Here is a 22,158-nt window from a genome sequence, read left to right on the forward strand (position 1 = left end):
ACGGGGTGGATGCAGAGAGGATGTTTCCACTGATAGGGGAGACTAGAACTAGAGGGCATAATCTTAGAATAAAGGGACGCTCATTTAAAACTGAGAGATGAGGAGAAATTTCTTCTCTCAGAGGGTTGTGGAGCTGTGGAATTCACTGCCTCAGAGAGCTGTGGAAGCTGGGACATTAAAAAACTGTCTATTTCTGTCTTAAATATATTCAAACGATAAGGAAATAAGGGGGTTATGGAGAGCAGGCAGGGAAGTGGACCCAAGTCTATGATCGGATCAGCCATGATCATATTAAATGGCGGAGCAGGCTCAAGGGGCCGTATGGGCTATTCCTGCTCCTATTTCTTATGTTCTTATATAGAGCTGAGGCAGGAGTGGAGGCAGGCAATGTTACGGAGGTGGAAAACAGCAGTTTCAGTTATGCCACGGATATGTGGCTGGAAACTCATTTCAGGGTCAAACATGACACCTCGGTTGTACATTTTTTGAGGATGTAACTAGTAGAGTGGACAAGGAGGAGCCAGTGGATGTGGTGTATTTAGACTTTCAAAAGGCTTTTGACAAGGTCCCGCACAAGAGATTAGTGTGCAAAATTAAAGCACATTGTATTGGGGGTGATATACTGACGTGGATAGAGTACTGGTTGGCAGACAGGACGCAGAGAGTAGGAATAAATGCGTCCTTTTCAGAATTGCAGGCAGTGACTAGTGTGGTACCGCAAGGTTCAGTGCTGGGACCCCAGCTATTTACAATATACATTAATGATTTAGACGAAGGAATTGAATGTAAGTTTGCTGAAGACACTAAGATGGGTGGCGGTGTGAGCTGTGAGGAGGATGCCAAGAGGCTGCATGGTGACTTGGACAGGTTAGCTGAGTGGGCAAATACATGGCAGATGCGGTATAATGTGGATAAATGTGAGTTTATTCACTTTGGTGGTAAAAACAGGAGGGCTGATTATTATCTGAATAGTGACAGATTGGTAAAGGGGGAGGTGCAACGAGACCTGGGTGTCATGGTACATCAGTCATTGAAGGGTGGCATACAGGTGCAGCAGGCGGTGAAGGCAGCAAATGGCATGTTGGCCTTCATAGCGAGAGGATTCGAGTATAGGAGCAGGGAGGTCTTACTACAGTTGTATAGGGCCTTGGTAAGGCCACACCTTGAATATTGTGTACAGTTTTGGTCTCCTAATCTGAGGAAGAACATTCTTGCTATTGAGGGAGTGCAGCGAAGGTTCACCAGACTGATTCCCGGGATGACAGGACTGACATATGAAGAAAGACTGGATCGACTAGGCTTGTATTCAATGGAGTTTAGAAGAATGAGAGGGGATCGCATAGAAACATATAAAATTCTGACGGGATTGGACAGGTTAGATGCAGGAAGAATGTTCCCGATGTTGGGGAAGTCCAGAACCAGGGGTCACAGTCTAAGGATAAGGGGTAAACCATTTAGGACCGCGATGAAGAGAAATTTCTTCACTCAGAGTTGTGGGCATGTGGAATTCTCTACCACAGAAAGTTGTTTGAGCCAGTTTGTTAGATATATTCAAAAGGGAGTTAGATGTGGCCCTCACGGCTAAAGGGATCAAGGGGTATGGAGAGAAAGCAGGAATGGGATACTGAAATGCATGATCAGCCATGATCTTATTGAATGGTGGTGCAGGCTCGAAGGGCCGAATGGCCTACTCCTGCACCTATTTTCTATGTTTCTATGAACAGTCTTGTTCACCCTCAGATTGATGCTAGGGAGAGGGATGGAGTCAGTGGTTAGGGAACTCAGTTTGTAGCTGGGACCAAAGATAATGGCTTCGGTCTTCCCAATATTTAATGAGAAAATTTCTGCTCATCCAGTACTGGATATCGGACAAACAATCTGACAATTTAGAGACCATGGAGGGGCCGAGAGAAGTGGTGGAGAGGTAGAGCTAGGTGTCGTAAGTGTACATGTGGAAACTGACTCCGTGTTTTCAGATAATATCGCCATGGGGCCGTAAGTAGATGAGAAATAAAAGGGAACCAAGGACAGATCCTTGGGGGACACCAGAGATAACGATGTGGGAGTAGGAAGAGAAGCCATTGCTGGAGATTTTCTGGCTACTATTAGATAGATAAGAATGGAACCAGGCAAGTGCAGTTCCACCTAGCTGGATATTGGTGGAGGCGCGTTGGAGGAGGATGGAGTGGTCAACTGTGTCAAAGACTGTAGACAGGTCCAAATGGACGTGGAGAGATAGTTTACCTTTGTCACAGTCACAAAGGATGTCATTTGTGACTTTGATGAGAGCAGTTTCGATACTGTGGCAGGGCGAAAGCCAGATTGAAGGGATTCATGGAAAGATAATCACGAATTTGGGAGGCAACAACACATTCAAGTACTGTGGGACAGGAAAGGGAGGCTGGAAATGGGGCAATAGCCAACAAGCAAAGTGGGGTCAAGGGTTGGTGTTTTGAGGAGAGGGGTAATGACAGCAGATTTGAAGGAGAGGGGAACAATACCTGAGGAGAGAGAACTGTTAACAATGTCGGCTAACATGGGAGCCAAAAAAGGAAGTTGGTGGTCAACAGTTTAATGGGAATAGGGTCAAGAGAGCAGGAAGTGGGTCTCATGGATAAGATGAGTTTGGAGAGATTAAGAGGGGAGATCAAAGAGAAACTAGAAAAAGATGTGAGTTTAGGTCTAGGGCAGGTGGGAGCGTCAGATGAAGTTTGGCCCTGTGGGCTGGGTGAAGGAAGGGAACTCAGAGGCAGCTGATTGCATTTGATACAATGAGGTTCATGAGCTCCTCACACTTGTTGGAGGCGAGTGTGATGGAGATAGGGGAGAGGGGTTTAAGGAGACGGTTAGCAGTAGAGAATAGCAGCCTGGGGCTATTTTTGCAATCCAGAATGATCCTGGAATAGTGAGCAGTTTTTGTGGACAAGAACATTTATTTATTTTTGTAAATAAGGAAATGAGAGAGAAATTAAACAAATATTTTGCATCTGTCTTCACGGAAGATGCAAAAAAAACTCCCAGAAATAGTGGAGAACGAAGGGTCTAGTAAGAATGAGGAACTGAAAGAAATTAGTATTAGTAAAAAAAATAGTACTGGAGAAATTAATGGGACGAAAAGCCGATAAATACCCTGGATCTGATGGCCTACATCCTAGGGTTTTGAAAGCAGTGTCTATAGAGATAGTGGATGCATTGGTTTTCATCTTCCAAGATTCCATAGATTCTAGAACGATTCCCGCAGATTGGACTGTAGCTAATGTAACTCCTCTGTTTAAGAAAGGAGGGAGAGAGAAAACGTGGACCGACAGACCAGTTAGCCTGACATCGTAGTAGGGAAAATGCTAAAATCGATTATTAAGGAAGTGGTAACAGGGCACTTAGAAAATAATAATAGGATTGGGCAGAGTCAACACAGATTTATTAAAGGGAAATCATGTTTGATAAATTTGTTTGAGTTTTTTGAGGTTGTAACTAGTAGAATAGATATGGGGAACCAGTGAATATGGCGTATTTGAATTTTCAGAAGGGATTCGATAAGGAACCACACAAGAGGTTATTCAACAAATTTAGGGCTCATGGGATTGGAAATAATATACTAGCATGGACTGAAGATTGGTTAATGGACAGAAAACAGAGAGTAGGAATAAATGGGTAATTTTCGGGTTGGCAGACTGTAACTAGTGGGGTGCCGCAAGGATTGGTGCTCGGGCCTCAGCTATCCACAATCTATATCAATGATTTGGATGAGCGGACCAAATGTAATATATCAAAGTTTGCTGATGGTACAAAGCTAGGTGGGAATCTAAGTTGTGAGGAGGATGCAAAGAGGCTTCAAGTGGATTATAGACAGGCTTAGTGAGTGGGCAAGAACATGGCAAATGGAATATAATGTGAAGAAATGTGATGTTATCCACTTTGGTCAGACAAATAGAAAAGCAGAGTATTTTTTTTTAATGGAGAGCGATTGGGAAATGTTGGTGTTCAGAGGGACCTGGATGTTCTTGTACACAAATCACTGCAAGTTAACATGCAGGTACAGCAAGCAAGAAAGAAAATGGTATGTTGGCCTTTATTACAAGAGGATCAGAGTATATGAGTATAAGAGTAAAGACGTCTTACTGCAATTATATAGGGCCCTGGTTAGACTGCATCTGGAGTATTGTGTACAGTTTTGGTCTCCTTATCCAAGGAAGGATATATTTGTCATAAAGGGAGTGCAACGAAGGTTCATCAGACTGATCCCTGGGATGGGTGAGGGGGGAGAAAACTTGGGTCTCAAACTAGTGTCCGGAACTTAAATAAAGGCAATTACAAAGGTATGAAGCAGAGTTGGCTAAAGTGGATTGGGAAAATAGATTAAAGGGTAAGACGGTAGATAAGCAATGGCAGACATTTAAAGAGATATTTCATAACTCTCAGCAAAAATATATTCCAGTGAGAAAGACTCTAAGAGAAGGATGAACCATCCGTTGCTAACTAAGGAAGTTAAGGATGGTATCAAATTAAAAACAAGGCATACAATGTTGCGAAGATTAGTGGTAGGCCAAAGGATTGGGAATTTTTTTTTTTAGAAAGCAGCAAAGGACGACTAAAAAGAGAGAAGATAGATTGAGAGAGTAAGCTCGCAAGAAATGTAAAAACAGACAGTAAGAGCTTCTACAGGTATATAAAAAGGAAGAAAGTAGCTAAAGTAAATGTTGGTCCATTAAAGGATGAGACTGGGGAATTAATAATGGGGAAACAGGAAAATGGCAGAGACTTCAAACAAATATTTTGTATCGGTCTTTACGGCAGAAGACACTAAAAGCATCCCAATAATAGATAATCAAGGGGCTATAGGGAGGGGGGAACTTAAAACAATCACTAGAGAAAAAGTACTCGGCAAACTTGTGGGGCTAAAGGTGGACAAGTCCCCTGGACCTGATGGCCTGCACCTAGGGTCTAAAAAGAAGTGGCATAAGAGACGGTGGAGGCATTGGTTGTAATCTACCAAAATTCCCTGGATTCTGAAGAGGTCCTAGCGGATTGGAAAACCGCAAACATAACACCCTAGTCCATTATTAAGGCAGTAGTAGCAGGACGTTTAGAAAATTATAATACAGTCAAGCAGAGTCAGCATGGTTTTATGAAAGAGAAATCATGTTTCACAAATTTGCTAGAGTTCTTTGAGGATGTAATGATGGATAAAAGGGAACCAGTCGATGTAGTGTATTTAGATTTCCAGAAGGCATTTGATAAGGTGTCACATAAAAGGTTACTGCACAAGATAAGAGCTCACAGGGTTGGGGGTAATATATTAGCATGGATAGAGGATCGGCTAACAGAAAACAGAGAGTCGGGATAAATGGGTCATTTTCAGGCTGGCAAACTGTAATTAGTGGGTTGCCATAAGGATCAATGCCGGGGCCTCAACTATTTACAATCTATATTAATGACTTGGATGAAGGGACTAAGTGTAATGAAGACAAATTTGCTGATGATACAAAGATAGGTAGAAAACCAAGTTGTGACAAGGACACAAAGAATCTGCAAAAGGATATAGATAGGTTCAGTGAGTGGGCAAAAATTTGGCAGATAGAGTATAATGTGGGGAAATGTGAGGTTATCCACTTTGGTAGAAAGAATACAAAAGCAAATTATTTCAATGGAGACTAAAAAATGCTGCGGTACAGAGAGATCCAAGGGTCCTTGAACATGAAACACAAAAAGTTAGCATGCAGGTACAGCAAGTAATTAGGAAGGCAAATGGAATGTTGGTCTTTATTGCAAGGGGGGATAGAGTATAAAAGTAGGGAACTCTTGCTACAACTGTACAGGGTATTGACGAGACCACACCTGGAGTACTGTCTACAGTTTTGGTCTCCTTATTTAAGGAAGGATATACTTGCATGGGACGCAACTCAGGGAAGGTTCACTAGGTTGATTCATGAGATGAAGGGGTTGCCTTCATCTAGATGCAGGGAGGATGTTTCCTCTGGGGACTCTGGAACCAGGGGTCACAATCTCAAAATAAGGGGTCAGTCATGTAGGACTGAGATGAGATGTAGCTTCTTCACTCAGAGGGTGCTGAATCTTTGGCATTCTCTACCCCAGGTGGCTGTGGCAGTTCAGTCTTTGAATATATTCAAGTCAGAGATCAATAGATTTTTGGATATTAAGGGAATCAAGGGATATGGGGATAGTGCAGGAAAGTGGAGTTGAGGTAGAAGATCAGCCATGATCTTATTGAATGGCGGAGCAGGCTCGAGGGGCCGAATTGCCTGCTCTTGCTCCTAATTCTTATGTTCTTATCCCCGAAGTTAGCAGGACAAATAGATAAAAGGTGCTTAAGGAGACCTATATAATACTTCCCTTCATTAGCCGGGCATAGAATATAAGAGCAGGAATGTTATGCTTGAATTGTATAAAACACTAGTCAGACCACATCTAGAGTACAGGGTACAGGGGAGATTTACGAGGATGTTGCCAGGACTGGAGAATTTTTATTATGAGAAAAGATTGGATAGGATGTGGTTGTTTTCTTTGGAACAGAGGAGGCTGAGGGGGAGATGTAATTGAGATGTATAAAATTATGAGGGGCCGAGATAGAGTGGATAGGAAGCATCAATCTCCCTTAGCAGAGAGGTCAATAACCAGGGGGCATAGATTTAAAGTAATTGGTAGAAGAGATTTGAGGAGAACTTTTTTCACCCAGACAGTGGTGGGGTTCTGGAACTCCCCTCCTGAAGGGGTGGTAGAGGCAGAAACACTCATTGCATTTAAATAGTACTAGGATATGCATTTCAAGTGCCGTAACCTACAGGGGTACAGACCAAAAACTGGAAAGTGGGATTTGGCTGAATAGCTCTTTTTTGGCCGGTACAGACACAATGGGATGAATGGCCTCCTTCTGAGTCATAAATTTTTATGAAGCACGCTGGCCCTCCCAGTAAAAAGCACTGTAGCAGTTGTGAGTTTTTTAAATTATGTCTAATAATCTCCATGTGAACGCTGAATTAATCACAAAGAATGTACAATAAAATTCTTACATTCTTGCTCAGCACTAAAGCTCTTCTGCAATTTTGCAGTTCAAATCAGAGGCAGTCAAAATGATTTTAAAACCTGTATAGATTTTAATTATCAGTAATGCAGGCAGTGAAAAGATAAAGACCCACTATGTATTTGACACACACATTTTTGTTAAGCTGAAAAGTTAACACACACTTAACTGCATCTTTCACTTTAAGGTGGTATTATGTTAGTCAGATCTTGTAGGAAAACAAACTAACCACCGAAAAAAGGGAAAATAATGCACACTCTGAGAAAATGTATCAGATACAGACTAAAATCGTGTTGTGCTAATTAGACATTACATCTGAGGAATAGTAAATAACAAATTGTCACAGGAAGTCAGGGCAATTTCCTGCCTGCTCTGTCCACACTACATACGTACGGAGTATCCTATCTTTAAAACAAGACAGTAAATAAACTACTGCACTGGTTGCCACCAAAGAGGTGTCAGAAATGGCATTCAGCTACCATCTTTGCAATGTTCCTAGAGTTTTAATAGTTCATATGAATTGGCTGCAAGTTATTCCGCACTCATACTCTTGCTGGTTCAATATTTAATGCTATGTTGGTTACGTAAAAGGGAAAACCACAAAGTATAAAAATGGCTGTAAAACCAGATATTTAAAACTTTCAAAATACTTGTTACTTCAATGATCTTGGACACTAGTATTGTGGATTGTACTAATTGCTTCTGATAACAATTTAAAACTCCCTGAATTACTAAGACAATCCTCCCATCATTGCAGGTTGATGTATGCTTTTAAACGTATCTGATCTTGGGTAATTGCAAAAAAACAAAAGGGATGATTTGTATTGTAGTTCATTATCCAAAATATCTGATATTCCTTGAAGTTCCATTTCATCAGCCAAAGGCTGCAGCAGAAAAGTAATGGCAGCACTGTAGAGATTAAAATAAGTTCTGTATAAGAAAAACATACTAAATAAGTGGCAGAGGATTATTAGCAAGGCTAAGATTAGAAATATAGTGCACAAGGCCAATAGATGGTATGGAGTTTATGCACTGCTTGAAAAGCATGCCACCACTCCAAGGCACCAATCTATTTTTTTCCCCCGAATAAGTTGATGCTCTTAGGCAAACAGCGACCTATACAGTTGTCTCCATGTTTCTTATAAAGGAACCAAGACATCCTAATTCTTACCTTGTGAAAGAAGTGGCATTGCTGTAATATTCCTGTTACACAGGTTTCCATAGCAGCACCGCACTACATGACTTTCTGAGGGTGGGGTCTTGCAGGTCATTTCACCCTGCTCAGGGACACTGAAACAACCTTTCTGGAACACGGGATCTTCCCCATTTTGTATTACTGAAGCAAAACACTGTTGACCTAAGCATACAACCTGCGTCCCACATGCATTGCCCTCACAGACGCACTGATAACTGCTTGGGCTGCTTTTATCTGCACACAAACAAAAAAAGAATGATGGTCAAAATTCACACAATATTAGAGTAATCACAGACAACTTTTCAAGACACGTCTTCATTAAATTCAACATTTCAAACCTTATGTGTAAGCAAACTTAACAAAAAAAAGGTAAAAACATACTTCATTAACATTCACTGAAAGTGGTGAATCTTACCTACTCAGAAAAGGACTGTAAAGATGAATGAATACACCTCTTCCTGCCAATGCAGATTCAGTTAAATATCCTTATTCAAATTAAAGATTCATGCAGCTGCCGTAGGTCATCCCACACTGGTGGGGTGAAACCTCACCATCATCCACAACTAGCATATTTGACAAGAGCACAAATAGTCACCTTGTACAATTCCAGACCAGCAAATGTTTTGCCAATGTCCTCCCTCATTTTTATTTACGTAGAGTATTTTCATGTCCTCGCAATAAGTCATGCCAACACTCTGTTCATATTTTCATTTAGCTTTTGCACAATAAATTTTCCTTTTTTCTGCCAGGCTGAACTTGTTTATAAATACCAATGGGTGTCCCATGGAAATCAGGGCCACGATGGAATGGATTTAACAGGCATATAAAGTCAAATTTCTCAAATAAGAAACTGGGCCATTTATCACTGGTCACAGCAGCCTAGTGGTTAAGATATTTGACCAGCAATCCAGTAGTTGTGTGTTCAAGTTGTGAAACTGAATTCAATAAATTTAGTAAATTGTGGGATAGCACCAAAAGTTGACTATGAAAGCTGTCAAATTGTTGTAAAATCGGTTCACTAATGCTCTTCACAGAAGGGAACCTATGACCCCTACTTGGTCTGGCCTATAGATAGCTCCAGTTCCACATTGTGTGGTTGGCTCTTTATGCACTTAGGGCAACTAGGAATGGGCAATATTGTCTTGCCAGTGAACAAATAAACACACAAGAATAAACATCACTAATAGTTTCTTCCCTCCGTTCTGAAAAAAGCTATACACCCAAAACATCATAGTCTACCTTTTCCCATTATGGATATTGATGGATCTGTCGTACATTTGCACTGTTTTCTTTCACTAATAGTCTGGCGCCTCAAAGCCTTGCATCCTAATCAGTTACATTTCCTCCATTTACTGTTAGCAATCTGCCCTGAATATTAATACACATGCTAAATCACATGTAAATAAACCATTTTAATCCAAAGTTTATGCATACAGAGGAATGGACAGGAAAATCAACAGAAAATACCCAAAAAGTGTGAAGAAAATATTTTTATCTCATTAGGGCATGGATTTCCATCCACACACCTTACTTCACTAGGTGGCTCTATGGATTTTTGAAGTCTCTCTCCCACTTCTGCTGCCACCTTGTGTACGTAAATATATTCTATTTATCAACTAACTGGGCAATGCCATTAGCAATTTACTAGTACGTGGTTCTCAGTCTGTCTGCTTTGCTCAATTTTTTTCTCTATTCCAATTTCATTTTGTTGCAGTTTTTCCCCCCTCTTTCTGTGGAACAGCTGTACATTGGTGAGAAGCATACAAAACTCATGATTTCATAAAACAGGCAATATAGAGGAAGGGTAGGAGTTTTATTTATTATGAGAGTTGTTAGGGCATGGGCTGCCCTATTAGAGACAATGGTTATAAAAAAAATATATAGCAACTTTTAAAAAGGATATAGTGAAGTATTTTAAAAAATAAACTTTAAAAGATATAAGGATAGGGTGGGTAAATGGGTCTAAGTGGATAGCTCTTTCAGAGAGTTGGTCACAGATGCAAATGATCCAAGCAGCCTCCTCCTGTGCTGTAACATTTTATCCTTCTAGATGGATTATTAAGAGCTCTTGAACCGTTAGAAAATCACCCGAGATGACATGACTCCAAAAGTGTATAGGCAGAAATTTAAAAGGATATGGAAGGCTCAGGAGCATGATTAGATACCCAGCAGCAGAATTGGATGATGTATTGACATTGTGACTACAGGGGCAATTGTAACAGACTATAAAGTAAATTAATGTGAAGAGATCACCTTCTGGAAGTGGCTTTAGATAATATAGGGGTTTAAATGCTAGACCAGAAGTATATTGTAAATCAGATAGTTGTGCGAAATTAATTTGCAACATCTTGAGCACTATGGAGCCAATAAGTTGGTGGGAAGGCAGAGGTCCCGCACAGAATAACATCAAACCAGAATAGACCGCACCTGTTAAAGGTATAGCCATACAGATCACCTGGGGGGGGGGGGGGAGCAAGTGAAATTAAATAGCTGTTATATAAATGCAGTAAGGTGTGACACAAAGCAAATAATTGCTATTTTGAGGAAGATTCCAGAGCATTATCAGGAAGACAGAGTGCCATCAAACGATACGAGACTGCTGGCTGCGCAGTGGCCTTGAATGTAGAGAATCTAATGCTGCACTTATGTGCAATCACAGTTCACAAATTGCAGGCAGATTTGTGTAATGCAAAGTGCAATCTGATGATGGCACAAACAACAGCTACGTACTTTAATGTAAAAAAAAATCCCAAAGCGCTTCACAGGTATGGAAAATGGAAGTGAGCCAGGAAGGGAGGGATGAGGTGGAGTGACTAAAAGCTTGGTCAAAGAGATGGGTTTTGAGAAAAAATTTTAAAAAGGCGAATGCGATAAAAAAGCAGAAAGGTTTAGGGAAGCAATTTCAGAGAGTAGGTCTCAGGTAGCTGACTACAAATGGTGAGGTGGAAGACGAATAGGGAAAATGCATAAAAGGCCAGAGTTAGAGGAACAGAGTGTCTGGATGTTGGGCAGGAGATTTTATAGAGCTGGAGGTACTTATAGAATTAGGATGTGGTGAAGCCATGGAGGGATTTAAAGGCAAGGATTTTAAATTGGATGTACTGAGGGAGTGGGTAGCTAGTATTGGTCTACGAGGACAGGAGTAATAGAACAGGACACGATGAATTTTTGCCAAGTTGGAGCTTATGGAAGCTGGAGGAGGGCAAACAGAGCACTGGAGTATTCAAGTCTGGAGGTAACAAGGGGATGCATTAGGGTTTCAACAACAAGAGGCCAAGGCCGAGGCAGGCTGTGATGCAAAAGTAGAACTAAGCAGCCTTTGTGATGAGGAAGATAGGGAATCAAAAAACTAGGTCAGGGTCGAACAGGCCAAGATCGCAGACGGTTTGGTTGAGCCCAAGACAGTGGCGGGGAGGGGAATTGAATTGGTGGCAAGGAAGCAGGTTTTGTGCCAGGGGTCACCTTGAGCTGGATTAAATTATGGCTTACCAAGAATGGATGTCGGACCAGAAGCCTGACAATAGAGAGGCAGCTGAGGGAGGTGGTGTAGAAGTAGAGGCATACAAGTCTAGTGTGGTGCAATTAATATATAAAAGACAGAAATGCCAGTGATTATTAAAAAATAGAATGTTGTAAATGTTTTGCTGGGGATAAAAGTAGGAGTTTATCATCTGTGCCATTTGATGTGTTATGTGATGATTTAAACTACAAGAAGGTAGTAGCCAACAATCCATAGGTCAGGGCTGGAACAAGAGCTAATTCTATGCAAAAACAAAAAGTCCACTGCAACTGGTGCTGTAAGTTGTGCAGGGGCAGATTCTCTTCATCAAGGTCAGAGGACTGTGAGCACAGTGATACGAGAGACATGTGCAGTGACCAGTTACTCCACACACAGCTGTCCAAGGGAGACTGGGTAGTGTGAAGAGATCAAGCATGCTGATCTTACATGGGGAACTAATTTCAGCATAGTTGATCTCTTAGGGTCATTATATTTAAAGTACATGCAATTAGTTAATCAGAGGCACTTGTGGTGGTACAGTAATGGTTCAGCACATCTTTTCTGCAGCCTTGTGTGTGTGCGTTGCCTGCTCCCATCATCAACAATGAGTACTTCACCAAGGGACATAAAAGACAGAGTCCGCAAAAGATTTAAAAGGGGGGTGAAATGCAGCAAGAGAGAGGGTGCAACAGAACAGTTATAAAAGGCTCCCTGCAAAGTTTTTCCTATTTCTTCCCGTATTTCTGTATATTTTCTAGTATGCATACAGGCACACTGCTAAAATATAGTTGACTTGTTTGAGTGTAAATTTACCAAATACACAGGGCCTTTCACCGTGCAGGATTTTAATCATATATTGCGCAGGAAGATCCAGCCATGGGAAATAATGTGGGTTTGACCTACTCAAACAGAAAGCAATTTGTGCCAAAAAGCTAAACAAACCATTGGGCTTGGTCAACTCATTTGCATCACAGGCAAATCCTGTTTACATCTGATCAGGAATCTGCTATAACCAAACTTTCTTCAATCCTCCAATAATTGAAAGGTCTTTTTAATATAACAAAATAATGTACAACCAGTGTCACCAATATACTCAGTATGCATGCAGGTGATTCGAACAATTTTTTAAATATTAAGTACGAGAAAAACTATTTTACCTATACATAAATGCATCACAAACCCGTATTAGGGTGAAAACTAGCAGCAAAGGTTTAGTAAATATTTAGCTGCTTTTCAGCAGTGTACAACATACCTTCAGCTCCACTTCGAAAGATCTTTGGGACCAAAAACAGGAGTACAAGGATGCTGCATTGGGCCATCAGGAAAAGGTTACTGCAAAACAAGGACAGACTTTGTTTCAGATCTGGGGGCTCCAATTTTTCCCATTACATTTTATTCTCTCCATTCTCCTTAGGCTCCCTAGAGTCACACCCCATTTACCAGCCACAATGACGCCCTGGTGCTGTGTTTCCATGCTTTTGCTGATGGCACTCAACGGATTGCACAGGGATGCATTAGAGTTGCTTTGTGCAGTTCACTCAATTTCCAACATGGGGCTCTCCTCTGCACTCCCCTCCCTTGCTGAGCTACAGAGCTCACTATATAGGATTAGATGTGTCAAAACACCTCCCGGCACAAGTTGATGCTCTGACATACTAAATTATCTGCCAATGAATGATTATTCTTGGCTATATATTCTGTACATGTTCTGAGGGTATAGTGACTGAAATATTCAGATGGGTCTATGAATTAACCTATTGGATATATACTTGAAAAGGAAAAATTTGCAAGCCTTTGGTCGCCTGAGGAAGGGTGTTTGAAGACCAGGACCTCAAATCTGGCACCAAGCTCATGGTCTACAAAGCAGTAATGATAACCACCTTCCTATATGGCTCAGAGATGTGGACTATATACAGCAGAAACCTCAAAACGCTGGAGAAGTACCACCAGCGCTGCCTCTGCAAGATCCTGCAAATCCATTGAGAGGTCAGACGCACCGTCAGCGTTCTCGCTCAGGCCAACATCCCCAGCATCGAAGCACTGACCACAGCTCTGTTGGGCGGGCTACGTCGTCCGCATGCCCGACACGAGACTCCCAAAGCAAGCGCTTTACACGGAGGGCAGAGGAAACACTTCAAGAACACCCTCAAAGCCTTCTTGACAAAATGCAACATCCCCACCGACTCCTGGTAATTCCTGGCCCACGACCACCCAAAGTGGAGGAAGAGCATCCGGGAGGGTGCTGAGCACCTCGAGTCCCATCGCCGAGAACTAGCAGAAACCAAGCGTAGACAACAGAAGGAGCGTGCGTCAACCCAGGCTCCCCGACCACCCTTTCCTTCAACCTCTGTCTGCCCCACCTGTGACAGAGACAGTAGGTCCCACATTGGACTCCTCAGTCACCTGAGAACTCACTTTTAGAATGGAAACAAGTCATCCTCGACTCCGAGGGACTGCCTATGATGATGATGATGATGATTGTAGCTGATGTTCCAAAACAGTAGAAAGGTGCAATGTAGCTTATTCAGTAGTAAAATACTCATCTACTATTTAAGAGCAATTGAGATGCCCCAAGTGCTAACATTGTATGACAGCATGTAACTAATTAAAAGTTGATGACTTTTAGTAGCTGTATATTTATAGTTCAAGTTTCTAACTTAAAACTGTCTACTTAAGATCCAAAAGCAAACACATTCCCTGTCCTGATGAATACATGCCTGAAAGGAAATACGACGGAGAATTGCTTAAGAAAACAAAAATAAAATAAGAGCTAGTAGTGACACTCGATAATTTTACTAACATGTCCTGATCAATGACTGCTACCATTTTCCCTTCTTACCAAGACACCAACCATTGAGCTCACTTCTACACAATTTTTCAGTCAAAAGATAACAATATTCAAACAAGATTTTCTTACTTACCAACATACAAGTCATACCATTGCAGCTCGTCTCTACACTGCATAAACTTTTTCACCATGGCACCTGTTACCTTTTCTGTTTTATGCTGGATACTGCCCTTAAGTGTAGCATCAGCAGATATTCTTATACGTGGATCTTGTCAACACCCCCGCCCCCACCCCCCACAAACCAATGTGTAAATGTAGCAAAACCTGGGGCTCAAACTGAGAACCCTCATCATGATGCTCTAGTTACTGGAATAGATCACTGTCACCACGATCTCATCTTTCAGTAGGTGGAAGAATATACAATATCAGACAGTGCACACATATGGCTCAGCATAGTTACAGTTAATACAAACTTGACGAACATTCTTGGAATATCAAAATAGACAGACACTTGCCCTGCACTAATTCTCAAAACGAAATCAGCTTTGAATATGGTTTTATGTGGAGCCTCTGACTAGCCCCACCACAGCCATCTTCAGACTGAAGAGTCTTGGTGCAATGTTATCCAAGATGTAGCTTGAAGTCCTTTTGAAGATATCCCTGAACGAACATTAAAAACATCTTTCATAACTAGATTTGATGATTCACAGGACAGCATTTGCCCACACAAATAGCTTGTATTTGAATTGAATGAATTAACCCATTGACGCTGTTCTGAATAGTTTGAGACAGATCCCTGCCCAAGGACAATGGGCCCCTCCATTACAGTAGCAATCCAATTTATGATTAGAAGACTTGGATTTATTTAGTGCCTTTCTTTTCCTCAGCTTGTACTTCACAGCTAATGAATTGCGTTTCAAGTGTAGTCGCTGTTATATTAGTCCACAATGACCATTAAAAAAACAAGTAGCCATCTGTAAATCAAACCTTCAGCATACCACACAATGGGCTCAATTTTGGCCCAGCACGTTTTTCGGCGCACTTACAGGAGATGTGCCGCTTTTCTCCATTCAGAAATGCGCCTAAAAATTTCCTTCCCACTTTGGCTGCTGTCCGGCCTCCTCCCTGTGGTCGCGCAGCGTGGCCAGTCGAGTTAAGGGTGGAGCCAGCGTCCCGCACCGAAAACAGTGCCAGGATGTTTGCACATGTGCAGTGGAGTGTCCGCGCATGCGCAATAGTACCTCGCCCCCAGCCTCTCTGTGGGCGTGCTGCAGCCGCTGTGTGGGACCCGATGCTGGCCAAATATTGTGAGTAGGGGTATGGAGTGGCAATTGCACGGATTGCTCAATTCCATTGATCTATGTGAAACAGTGCTGCCTGAAGAATATGAGCCAAACTGTGTCAAATTGCTCGCTGAAGAGGTTGGCAGGTGGCAGTGTGTTTGATAACATGCGAATGTAAGGGGGAAGAGGGTAGAGGAGAAATATTGAGAAGTTTTAATAATTTGGTTGCAAAATGCCTATTTATGAACTTAAATTGGAAAATACATTGCTTATTGGGGAGCTGTGTGTACATTAACAGGTGATGCAGTCAGTTTAAGTAGCACGTTTCTTTAGATACCCACGTTGAAAAGCCTTAACCCTACTTTGGTAAATGCATCGATTTGGAGCTTTAATCTTAGAAATCGCTCCGGGAGGCCACTCGGCCAGGGATGGGGCGGGCGGGCAGGAGGACTGATAGAAATCATCGGCAGGCAGGAGCACTATCAGTTCTCCTGCCCGTCCCTAGCCCAGGCCAAGTGGCCTCCCGCACCAGCTGGCCCGCTGACTTCTCGGGCCGAGTTTGAAGATTACTTCAATTAAAATAAATCACTTGAAGTGCAGCGAGAGGATAAACTGAGCGCAAGAAACGTATCCTTCACAACTGCCAGATGTGAAAACACTCGAACAGTCACACGCTACTTTTATATAATCTGCTTCTTGCCAAATGATACCACTAATAGATGTTGAAAAACATTTACAGAAAATTATGGATGTCAATTCCATACAACTACCCCACAAATTTTGCCACAAGCCCCAGTTATCAAGACATAGCATTAGATAACATCTTTAATTAGGTTTCAATAAACAAATACCAGGACTTTTTAGCTATGAAAATACTGTTTAAGTAGCGCTATGCGAAATGCACGATGGGGTAACTTAGCTATTTTCTGGTCCTGAATTTAGTTACAGCACGTGCCAAAATAAGATTTTAAGGCACTACAGTGTCAAAAATATAGATTGCCCACACAAGCTGATCACCTTTTTTTTTACTGCTGATTACAGTTACTTAAAGAGCTGAAGAACTAGCTGTAACAGGTTCAACATTAGTAATGAACTCATTGCATACAGTAATTAGGTGATTTCAACTCTGCACGATAATTTGGCTTTCTTACATGGCTGGGTTCACAACTCCAGAGTCAGCTCCTCAGTGAGATCAGAGTTAAGTACTTGAACAGATGTTCACAAACCAAAGATGTCTTGCCAAGAAAGATCTTCATTGCAACTGTGTAACAAATTCAATTTAAAATTAAGATATTGATTGAAAATTCTTGCTTAAGGCAGCTTGTTCTATATGCCACTTAAAACTTCATTGTAGATCCGAAATCATTAAAACGAGCGGGGAAAAATTCTGTTGCTCCCCGCTTGGAGGCACTCCCCAATTTAGTGTCCGGGGCACTAATGGTGATGACGTTTATCAGGTGGTGTAAACGACCTGAATTTGTAGGCCGAGCAGTTGCAATTTCTCTCAAAACCAACAGAGCAATGTGAACAGTAAAATTTTTTTTAAAAAGCTGGAAATACACAGCAGTACTGACAAAGGCTTGCAATTATATAGCACCTTTAATGTAGAAAAACATCCCAAAGTGATTCAGAAACATATTCAGACTAAAAAATGGACGTTGAGCCAAAGGTGGCAATATTCGCAGAGGTGACCAAAAGCTTGGTCAAAAAGGTGAATTCAAAGAAGAGGGAGGTGGAGAGGCATAGAGGTTTAGGGAGAGAATTCCAAAACATTGGAGCTAGACGACTGAAGGCAAAGAGAGTGTGGGATGAATGAGGCCAGAGTCAGAAGAATAAAGGGTTCTGGGGAACTGCAGGCTAGAGATAGTGTTCAGCCTGAAACAGTGGAAGGGGAGGAGAATGGGATCAGTCACAATGGTATGGAATTTGTGGCAGGAATCAAAGATGATGCCTTCAATCTTAATGTTTAACCTTGTCCTAATGGACAAAACTGCGGTTCATTCGAGACAGAGTCTGACAACACAGAGGCAGTGGATGGGTCTAGAGAGGCGGTGGCGAAATAGTCATTAGCATAAATGTGGAAGCTGACCCGATATCTTCTGATGATACTCATCTTCGTGCTGCCCGTTGGTAGTAAGAAAAGGGAGCTATGGATAGATCATATCCCTACATTCCCCTCCAGCCCCAAAATCTATCCATCTCAGCCTTGAAAAGACTAAACGATTCAGCATCCACAGCCCTTTCGAATAGAAATTTCGAAAGATTTGCAACCCTCAGTGAAGAAATTCCTCATTTCAGTCTTAAATGGCCAACCCCTTATCCTGAGCCTATGGCCCCTAGTTCTAAACTCACCTGCCAGAGGAAACCACCTCTCAGCATCTACCCTGTCAATCCCCCTCAGAATTGATAACTCTGTTCAGAATCACCCTACACTAGGTGTCAATGAAACACTTCACTACAAGTACCTTTCTTCCCAACTTCATTTCTCTTCAAAACCTCTCTCACCTTGCTTAATTTCCCTCCCTCTTCCTGTTTCAGTCCCCAACACACTCCTCATCTGGTAAAAAAAACATTGGGGCACTTTGTTACTTGAAACATGTAATAGCAGAACAAGCTGTAACTTGTATTCAATTTCAAGACAGAAGTATATGCTAGACAACAGTTCACACAGCAACGCAACAGGTAGCTACCGTGCTGCTCTTCAGTGTGTATCTCAGGCAACGTTGATATAAAAACATACAATTTGGATCAGATGACAGTTTTTCCAGGTTAAAATGAAACACTTACAACTTCCTCGACAATATAATGCCTGGCATCTTGGCATACATCTTCAGGGAGTCTTTTGTTACCTTGGAATCACAATGTTAACAGTCGAGGTGTCAGCAATGGCAGCACTTGTGCCTTAGTCAGAAGATTGTAGGTACCGAGTGACACAGATGGAGAGTGACACAGTTAATTCAGAAAAGAGGGTCCTGAACTTAAGGAAAGGTAACTTCAATGGTTTGAGCCGTGAATTGGCGAGAATACACTGGCAAATGATACTTAAATGATTGATGGTGATAGGCAATGGCAAACATTTAAAGATCACATGGATGAACTTCAGCAATTGTACCTCCCTGTCTGGAGTAAAAATAAAACGGGGAAGGGGGCTCAACTGTAGCTAACAAGGGAAATTAAGGATAGTATTAAATCCAAGGAAGAGGCATATAAATTGGACAGAAAAAGCAACAAACCTGAGGACAGGGAGAAATTTAGAATTCAGCAGAGGAGGACAAAGGGTTTAATTAAAAGGGGGAAAATAGAGTATGATAAGCAGCTTGCCGGGGACATAAAAACTGACTGCAAAAGCTTCTATAGAAGACAAAAAGATTAGTGAAGACAACCGTAGGTCCCTTGCAGTCGGATTCAGGTGAAATTATAATGGGGAACAAAGAAACAGCAGACCAATTGAACAAATACTTTGGTTCTGTCTTCACGAAGGAAGACACAAATAATCTTCCGGAAGTACTAGGGGACTGCGGGTCTCGTGAGAAGGAGGAACTGAAGTATGTCCTTATTAGGCAGGAAATTGTGTTAGGGAAATTGATGGGATTGAAGGCCGATAAATCCTCGGGCCTGATGGTCTGCATCCCAGAGTACTTAAGGAAGTGGCCCTAGAAATAGTGGATGCATTGGTAATCATTGTCCAAAAGTCTATCGACTCTGGATCAGTTCCTATGGACTGGAGGGTAGCTAACGTAACACCACTTTTTAAAAAGGGAGGGAGAGAGAAAGCAGATAATTATAGACTGGTTAGCCTGACATCAGTAGTGGTGAAAATGTTGGAATCAATTATTAAGGATGAAATAGTAGCGCATTTGGAAAGCAGTGACAGGATCGGTCCAAGTCATGATGGATTTATGAAGGGGAAATCATGCTCGACAAATCTTCTGGAATTTTTTGAGGATGTAACTAGTAGAGTGGACAAGGGAGAATCAGTGGATGTGGTGTATTTGCACTTTTCAAAAGGCTTTTGACAAGGTCCCACACAAGAGATTGGTGTGCAAAATTAAAGCACATGGCATTGGGGGATTATACTGACGTGGATAGGGAACTGGTTGGCAGACAGGAAGCAGGGATAAACGGGTCCTTTCTGAATGGCAGGCACTGACTAGTGGGGTGCCGCAGGACTTAGTGCTGGGATCCCAGCTCTTTACAATATACATCAATGATTTGGATGAAGGAATTGAGTGTAATATCTCCAAGTTTGCAGATGACACTAAACTGGGTGATGATGTGAGCTGTGAGGGGAACGCTAGGAGGCTGCTGGGTGACTTGGACAGGTTAGGTGAGTGGGCAAATGCATGGCAGATACAGTATAATGTTGATAAATGTGAGGTTATCCACTATAGGGGCAAAAACGCGAAGACAGAATATTATCTGAATGGCGGCAGAGTAGGAAAAGAGGAGGTGCAACAAGACCTGGATGTCATGGCTCATTAGTCACTGAAAGTTGGCATACAGGTACATCAGGCGGTGAAGGCAGCAAATGGTATGTTGGCCGTCATAGCTAGGGGATTTGAGTATAGGAGCAGGGAGGTCTTACTGCCTCACCTGGAATAATGTGTTCAGTTTTGGTCTCCTAATCTGAGGAAGGATGTTCTTGCTATTGAGGGAGTGCAGCGAAGGTTCACTGGACTGATTCCCGGGATGGCAGGACTGACATATGAGGAGAGACTGGATCAACTGGGCCTTTATTCACTGGAGTTTAGAAGGATGAGAGGGGATCTCATAGAAACATACAAGATTCTGTAGGGACGGGACAGGTTAGATGCGGATAGAATGTTGCCGATGTTGGGGAAACATAGAAAATAGGTGCAGGAGTAGGCCATTCGGACCTTCGAGCCTGCACCGCTATTCAATAAGATCATGGCTGATCATTCCCTTAGTACCCCTTTCCTGCTTTCTCTCCATACCCCTTGATCCCCTTAACCGTAAGGGCCATATCGAACTTCCTCTTGAATATATCCAATGAACTGGCATCAACAACTCTCTGCGGTAGGGAATTCCACAGGTCAACAACTCTGAGTGAAGAAGTTTCTCCTCATCCAAGTCCTAAATGGCCGACCCCTTATCCTAAGACTATGCCCCCTGGTTCTGGACTTCCCCAACATGGAGAACATTCTTCCTGCATCTAACCTGTCCAGTCCCGTCAGAATGTTATATGTTTCTATGAGATCCCCTCTCATTCTTCTAAACGTCAGTGAATAAAGGCCCAGTTGATCCAGTCTCTCCTCATATGACAGCCCAGCCATCCCGAGAATCAGTCTGGTGAACCTTCGCTGCACTCCCTCAATAGCAAGAACATCCTTCCTCACACTAGGAGACCAAAACTGAACACAATATTCCAGCTGAGGTCTCACTAAGGCCCTGTACAACTGCAGTAAGACCTCCCTGCTTCTATATTCAAATCCCCTAGCTATGAAGGCCAACATACCATTTGCCTTCTTTACCGCATGCTGTACCTGCGTGCCCACTTTCAGTGACTGATGAACCATGACACCCAGGTCACATTGCACCTCCCCTTTTTCTAGTGTGCCGCCATTCAGATAATATTCTGCCTTTGTGTTTTTGCCCCCAAAATGGATAAGCTCACATTTATCCACATTATACTGTATCTACCATGTATTTGCCCACTCACCTAATCTGTCCAAGTCACCCTGCAGCCTCTTAGCGTCCTCCTCACAGCTCACACCACCACCCAGTTTAGTGTCATCCGCAAACTTGGAGATATTACACTCAATTTCTTCATCCAAATCGTTAATGTATATTGTAAAGAGTTGGGGTCCCAGCACTGAACCCTGCGGCACGCCACTAGTAACTGCCTGCCATTCTGAAAAGGACCTGTTTATCCCGACTCTCTGCTTCCTGTCTGCTAACCAGTTCTCTATCCACGTCAGTACATTACCAATACCATGCGCTTTGATTTTGTACACCAATCTCTTGTGCGGGGCCTTGTCAAAAGCCTTTTGAAAGTCCAAATACACCACATCCACTGGTTCTCCCCTGTCCACTCTACTAGTTACATCCTCAAAAAATTCCAGAAGATTCGTCAAACATGATTTCCCTTTCATAAATCCATGCTGACTCGGTCCGATCCTGTCACTGCTTTCCAAATGGGCTGCTATTTCATCCTTAATGATTGATTGATTCCAACATTTTCCCCACTACTGATGTCAGGCTAACTGGTCTATAATTACCCGCTTTCTCTCTCCCTCCTTTTTAAAAAAAGTGGCGTTACATTAGCTACCCTCCAGTCCATAGAAACTGATCCAGAGTCGATAGATTGTTGGAAAATGATCACCAATGCATCCA

General features: G+C 42.2%; 1 protein-coding gene across 2 annotated transcripts in view; it reads right to left on the minus strand.

The window, feature by feature from the left end:
• Positions 1-22,158, minus strand: part of LOC139273536 (activin receptor type-1) — a 98,821-nt gene that overhangs the window by 59,144 nt on the left and 17,519 nt on the right. Inside the window, exons 2-4 of one of the 2 annotated variants that reach the window (XM_070890497.1) lie at positions 16,956-17,065; positions 12,986-13,065; positions 8,211-8,468 (exon numbers count right to left, since the gene is read on the minus strand). In XM_070890497.1, coding sequence (XP_070746598.1) covers positions 8,211-8,468; positions 12,986-13,052 — 325 coding nt within the window. In that variant the 5' untranslated portion in view covers positions 13,053-13,065; positions 16,956-17,065. The remainder of the gene's footprint in view (positions 1-8,210; positions 8,469-12,985; positions 13,066-16,955; positions 17,066-22,158) is intronic. The other variant, XM_070890489.1, reaches the window with a different exon arrangement.

Source organism: Pristiophorus japonicus, chromosome 1 (genome assembly GCF_044704955.1).
Source record: "Pristiophorus japonicus isolate sPriJap1 chromosome 1, sPriJap1.hap1, whole genome shotgun sequence".
NCBI classification, from domain to species: Eukaryota; Metazoa; Chordata; class Chondrichthyes; family Pristiophoridae; genus Pristiophorus; species Pristiophorus japonicus.